The sequence below is a fragment of the Oxyura jamaicensis genome, chromosome 3 (assembly GCF_011077185.1).
Source record: "Oxyura jamaicensis isolate SHBP4307 breed ruddy duck chromosome 3, BPBGC_Ojam_1.0, whole genome shotgun sequence".
In the NCBI taxonomy this organism is placed as follows: Eukaryota; Metazoa; Chordata; class Aves; order Anseriformes; family Anatidae; genus Oxyura; species Oxyura jamaicensis.
The window spans coordinates 38100455-38107444 of NC_048895.1; the positions used below are offsets into that span (position 1 = coordinate 38100455).

A 6990-nucleotide genomic window follows, 5' to 3' on the forward strand; every position below is an offset into this window, starting at 1 on the left:
GGAAAGGAAAGGAAAGGAAAGGAAAGGAAAGGAAAGGAAAGGAAAGGAAAGGAAAGGAAAGGAAAGGAAAGGAAAGGAAAGGAAAGGAAAGGAAAGGAAAAAGAAAAGAAAAGAAAAGCTGCTTATATTATTATATAAACCACTGTCAGCCCAATGCTTGTGGAGGTGAACGAAACAGTGAAGTGGCATGGTGCAGCACACATGGAGCAACACTCACAGGCAGGGCAGTCTTGTCCCTGGTCTCAGCAGAGATAACGCTCCCACCCCATGGGATCCTACAGTAAGACTGCTGGTGCCTTTGCATACACAAGCATTTTGTGTGGCAGTGCCTCCACTGTGGATGGCGCATCCATTGAAACAAATGTGCCCTACATCTGCCTGCTGTGTGTAAAACCAGCAGAGCACCACTGGAAAACTGGTTTTCAAAGTCACATGGAGCACTGGTAGGGGGCAAGCATTATTATTATTATTATTATTATTACTCTTAATTGCTACTACTACTACTGATACTGCTACTACTAGTGGACATGGTTTAGAGATGGGAGGTCAGGTTGATGGTTGTACTTGATGATCTTGAAGGTCTTTTCCAAACTAGATGATTCGATGATTCTACTGCTGCTACTACTACTACCAGTAATTTGTATGGAAATATTGCTGGCTGAAAACCTGTCAGCTGCTGATGGAGAAAAGGAAGATCTGATCACTTCCAAGGAATAGCTGGATTTCTGAAAGTTGCTGTGACTTCTGCAGGCCATTTAGTGACAGAGCTGATGCTTTTGAAGCATTACTGTTTGGGAGATTGCTATCAAATGTTCTTTCCCCTTGGCATCAATATATATATGTATATAAAAATTACATAAATTTTATATAAAATTTTATGCAATTCTACATAGTTTTTTACTACTTGGAAACTAATGATGTAGGATGCTAGAAAACTGAGATCCATGCTAGGAAAAGAAAAAAAAAAAAAGTGACAGTTTATCCATCAGCAAAGGTGTCTCCTTATTGCATTCTCCAAGAAGTTGGAGAATTTCTGGCAAGATTATTATTTTGTTTAATTCTAAGAATCACTGTGTACCTACATAGAGGGCAAAATAACAATATTTTGCTCACCTGATACATTGGACAATGTTGTCTGTGTGCATGGACTGGGAGCCTGAACGTGAGAAAAAGTTGCAATTACCTAAGTATGGCGAAATAGAAATGGAAACCATTCCCTGCACTGGAACCTGACTTGGGAAGGACAAATCATCCATGGGGACAGAATAAAGAAAATATACTGCCTCAGAAACCAGAAAACGATGGGAGAAGAAACAATCAGTCAGACATCTACCCACCTCCCTGCTATCTGCCTATTTGTGTGTTTTTATTTAAGAAAAGGTGCTCTTCCTATTTATTTATTTACTTATTTATTTATTGGAATTAAAAATCAAAGAAGATCCAAGGTTACTCTGCCATTGTGACAAACACCGAAGTTCATTGTGCACAAATACATAGGCATGCTCCTTGTAAGCTGGTTGTTCCACTCGCATGCTTGGTGTGTTTCATACCACATGCCTGGTCTTCAGTAAAGGTTCCATAGTTTAGAAAGAATTGCAGTTCATTCTTCAGAAGATGTGTCAGTCTCTGTTATGGATTAAGAAGACAAAATATGCCTTCCACATTTACTCTCCCAGCAAGGGATGATTTTTGGAGGATTTGCTAGTCACATAATTCCAGTCACATTTCTTAACGTCTGGATTTCTTTGTGGTTAAACCTAGACTCTGTCCTTCTTGGATTTTGCAAGGCTTGCTGGGGGTGCATTTACCTGTGCGGTGTATACCATTTAATTGTCATAATTAATACTTACCCACTGCACTCAGTGTTTTCTACTAAAATCATTTTGTCAGGTTAAAAATTGCAAATTAAAATATTCTTACAGTGGGAGTACCATATATAAAATTTTTGCAATAAAAAATCTCCAAATGTTTCCAATTTGATTGGAATTTACAATGAAAGATAAACCTTTCCTGTTAGTAATAACCTAGATGTGATCTTCCTGAAGCTTCAGATATGAATAATCTCTCTCTGAATTTTGCAGATATTTTAATTTCCCACCCTACCCAGTAACTATTAAAAAAATCAATATCCACTATTGTCACATCTTCTAATTTGCTTTTCCAGTTTTCTTTCAATTCCATTATTTATTTGCAGCTTTAGCTCCATTTTTCCCATTTTCCTTGGGAACGTGGAAAGTTTTCTCTTCTTCCCTTTCTCTGCCTCCTCTTCTTATTCAGAGTCTCTAGTCTCTCGCATATTTTAATAACAATCATTCTGATGCTTACTTTAGATCTCAGCCAAATCTTGGTAAAGTCAATGGAAAGGTTTTCCCTGGAATTTTAGACGTGTTTCCTGTGACTCCTTCTGTTACATTTTTTCTTTCGTCTTTATTCTTATTGCTGCCTGGCTGGCTGATTTAAAAAAAAATAAAAAATTATTCTCAGTACAACTTGTCCTCAGTTGACTAAATTGGTAAATAATGGATAAATATAGCTTTGACTAAGAACAGCTTTCTGGCAAAGATGGAGTACAGAACTAAAGAAGAATTTTTCTCACCTTGAGTCATGAGATCTGGTTGGTTAAATTAAAACCATTTACTTAACTTGTCTGTACAGCACACAGAAATCATAGATGCCCTTGTACTGATACTGTGTGCTGCCCACGCTACACTAGTTACAGCACCTGGGTAGTAATTTTATTCTGTGAAACAGAATAAAATTGGGTTTATTTCTTTCTTTGTATCAAAAGTAGCACAAATCACATATATATATTTAACCAAAAGAGTCTCAGGTTTATTTTTTCCAGTGCTTTATTATTATTATTTATTCACCATCTGGAAAGGAAGTGTAGTTCTGTTGTAAGCTTCAATCTTCAACACATAACAATCATACTATGAATTTCTCAGTGTCCTAAGGCTGGCTACCTACCTCTGTAACTCAGTCCTGCTGTGACAGTACTGTCTTTGTATCAAAATGTACTTACTCAGCCCACAAAAGGGATGCTGCTATGTTTGTTGGGGTGAAACTTTGCATATTGTCTAAAAAGCATATAGAAGACTTTTATAAATGTATTCTATGCATCTATTCACACAGAGTGACTAGTAGTAAAAGTATTATAGTGTTCTCAAAATACATAGTAAAGTAAAAGCCTAATGTGCAACAGTAATATGAATGTCATTGTATTTTGAATTTTTACAGTAATAAATTATAGCAATAGTTCATACAACCCAGCTATTATCTCAGATTGTCTCTCTGCAGTATCACAAAAACAATCTGAGTCATCCTGACTTGATTCGTGTTCAGTTCCTGTTTTGGAAGGCTTCCCTCACCATCATACAGGCTGGTAACATTATTTTTGTGTGAAAGCTTAGATTCTGTACAACAGCTCCACAGTCTATGGCAGATACTGCAGCATGAATCACAGAAAATATGCATCCCTGGTTATTTGTGGATGGTTATTTTTGCATAAATTAATCTAGAAGAAGAGCCATGGGATTTATTTATTTATTATTTATTTTTTCCCTATGTGATACATGTGGATTTTTGGCAGACTGATGGGAATTGTTTGATGGATACTTATCAAACATATCAAAAATGCTCAGCATTTGAAAAAGGAAAAAGAGAGAGTTGAAACATAGAGTCAAGATTGAGTATGAACCAGTTTCAGAAAGAAAGAAAATGAATTTGCCTTCATGAGTAAAGCCAAGCACCAGAGAGTTGTTTCCCTTGTTCTTCCAGGGTCCTCTGCACACTCTGTCATTAAATTCTTATGAAACTTTTATTTATCTTTGTTGTGGTTTTAATTTTATCTATGTATAATCTATTATTTCAATTAGTACATTGAGGATATATTTCAATTAGTACATGGATCTGATTAATTAATAGATGTCTTTGGCACCCTCTGCTGAAAAAAAAAAAAGAAAAAAGAAAAAAAAAAAAGATAGAAATAGAGAAAGTGAAAGTGATTTGTGCTTGCCAAGATTCCTTTCATCACTTGAGAGAGACATCTCTGAGGTGAAAATGCAGCATAGTAAAAATTCAGCACAGATAATACCTTAGACATTAAGTGAATAATAATGTGTGGCTTCAGGGAAATGAAGCTACACAGAATAATGATGTTACAAACTAATGTTTCTGCAGTGGAACAGTCCAGCAGGGAGCAGCTTTGTTTCTGGTAGTATTCTGCAAAAATATGGTACTAGTTTTATTAGTAGTAACAGTAGTATTATTAACTCTGGCAAGATAATAAAACCATCACTAAAAACATTAGCATATGTTACAAAGATTAGGGTTAACATATGTAATGAGAATTAAAAGATCTCTAGAAGAGAAAATCTGAAGTGTTTGATCATTTGATGGCAGATGAATGAAGACCAGTCATTTTTACTGCAGGAAAAGATGAGATCAGGCATAGGGAGACACAGAGTACAAGCTGTTCTTGCTGGTGGGACCACTGTCCACCAGGGACCAGAGAGATTAACAGGACATGTAGACTTATGTCCAGATCATTGTCTGGACATGAATTCCAAGAGTAAAACTGGTCCCAAACTGCTGTGATTCCTGGGAATATATATTTTTGACTTTTTTCATCAATATGTGTGTTGAGCTCTGAAACATGCTGTTTGCTTCAGGCACACCTACAGTCTGCCTGAAAAGTGAAGAGGGTGCAGGCAACAGCTCTAAGAGCAACTAAAAGACTAGGAAATACATTCTAGTAGAAGCTTCAGGAACCCAGTCCTCTAAGCTTAACAACAACAACAACAAAAAAGAAGGGTAAAGGGTTAAAAGGGTTACTGATCCCAGGCGGTAAGTACTTCAGGACTAAAGCTCTTCCAATCTAGCAGATAAAGATATGAAAAGATCTGATGGGCCAGGGTTGGACAAATTCACAGGAGGAAATGGCTACACATTTCATCAGAGAAATACTCAGTTATTGGCATGGATTGCAATAGGCTATTGTGGCTTTTCTAACATTAGTAATTTTTAAATCGAGAATAGATATTGTTGGCTTGCTTTTTTTTTTTTTTTTTTTTTTTTAAATCTAAAAGATGTACTCAAGTTTAAACTGGATCTAATTCAAGGATGTTCTGTGTCCGAAATGGTGTGGTTAGGTGACCACATGGCGACTTCTGGTTTTATAATCTGAAAATCTTTACTCTGACAAATAAGGCTTGAGGAACTTTTACTGTGGTTGGGACTTTGCATTCACTGATGCTCGTGTTTACAGGAGTCAGCGCTCACCTTTGTTCCTTCTTCTGATCCAGCTTAGCACTGACTGGTAACTGCTGCAGAGCTGCACTGGGCAGACCTCTCCTGCCTAGGTCAAGGATGCTCCTTTTTCACTTATTTCTCTCCTCCCAGGCTGGAACCCCACATTCATTTTTCCGAGGAGCCAGGAGCCACCTTGAACCGGGGAACTTCTGTAGCGCTTTGAGAGTAACCATTCATAAAGACTTTACAGCTCTGAACTACAGCACGCACAAAGAACACTTTTTTTCTAGTGACTACAAAATGCTTCAATAAGCTCTGCTCAGGTGAAACCTCTATTAGCACTGAACAGTAGTGAAGCTTTTTATGTTAGCCACTAAGGATTTGACTAGTAGATAATTGCGATTACGTGTTCTCCTCAGAACAACCTGCACTATATCAGAAGAAAATCAAGCTTCAATCAAGCTGCTCAGAGATTATGAAATACTCAGATGTAGAATGCCAAGCTTCCCTGTTTTAGCCATAGAGGTACAATGCAAATTACTGCTAAGCAGGCAATAGTCTCAGGATTTATTGCAGTGATTGAACATAGAAATACTGAAAGTTCACAGAAAAGCCTGCTCTTGTGAACTTTCAGCCAACATTTGCAGACTAAGAAGCCATAGGTTATTCATATAATAAATGGATGCATATCTGTCCAAATATTTAATAAAGATAATATATGAGAAGCATGAAAAAAGTCATTTTCCTCTGCAGTAAAAATACGTCTCTTCTATTGGATACAGGACAGTGGAAATAGCAGTTTAAACTTTTGAAGCTTTGACATTTGGAAAATGGTATTGTGACAAGAATTATACCAAAACTACAGGTCTTAGAATGGGAATTGTCAGTTCAAATGAGACCAAATTTTGATGAATTAAGGACTTAACTGTCCTTAACTAACATGTAAACCATTTAAATAAGAAATTTGTACCAAAATGTAAATTGAACCATTCAATAAGATCCAGCAAAATCTATTCTTTAATTCTTTAGTCTTTATTCTTTATTCTTTAGTCTTTGTCCCCAAGAAGACCTGGGGAGATTGTCTTGATGTTAAAAACTACAGTGAAAGGTGGTTTGGGAACTGACATAGTGTATGAGTTAGGGATAAGAACAAAAGTTACAGCTCCATTTCCACAAGCACAGCTTTACATGTAAAGCCCTCAGCTCCTGTTGGTGGGTACCCTGATAGGTAACTGCCCTGTAACAGTTATTTGAGATGAGGAGCCCTGTTCACTGGGGGTCAGACTGGTCTGTGAAAGGGAAGAGATTGCAAACTGTGAGTACTGTGATGAGCAAATGAACTATTGATGTCTTTTCCAAATCAGTCATTAGAATGCTGTCTTTGCAAACTTTTCTTGCAGTCCTCACAAAAAAAGGAAATATTTCTGAGGATGCATAGGGGCAACTCACATCTTGAAGTCTATGAAAATGACACTATTGATTTTAAAAGGTCAGATCAGCTGTTTTTGGTTGCTTTCACTGTTGGAGTATGCCTGGTCTGAAAAGGTGAATGGCTATTTGGCCCACAGTTGCCATATAACCTGCAATGGCTTGCTCCCCTTGTGTGCTCTCTCTCTCTCTCTCCCCTAAAGTACCAAGAAAGGAAACACGAACGTTCCCAAGTAAATAACATGAACTACATGGTTTTATTTCCTGGACAGTCCCAACAGACTTGAACATGACCTCCAGCTCCAGGCCTAC

General features: G+C 37.2%; 1 protein-coding gene across 1 annotated transcript in view; it reads left to right on the plus strand.

Moving 5' to 3' along the window:
* The window catches only part of RGS7 (regulator of G protein signaling 7), a 268343-nt gene extending 262103 nt beyond the window's left edge, over positions 1-6240 (plus strand). Inside the window, exon 17 of the mRNA XM_035320392.1 lies at positions 5401-6240. Coding sequence (XP_035176283.1) covers positions 5401-5562 — 162 coding nt within the window. The 3' untranslated portion in view covers positions 5563-6240. The remainder of the gene's footprint in view (positions 1-5400) is intronic.
* The last annotated feature ends 750 nt before the right edge of the window (positions 6241-6990 follow it).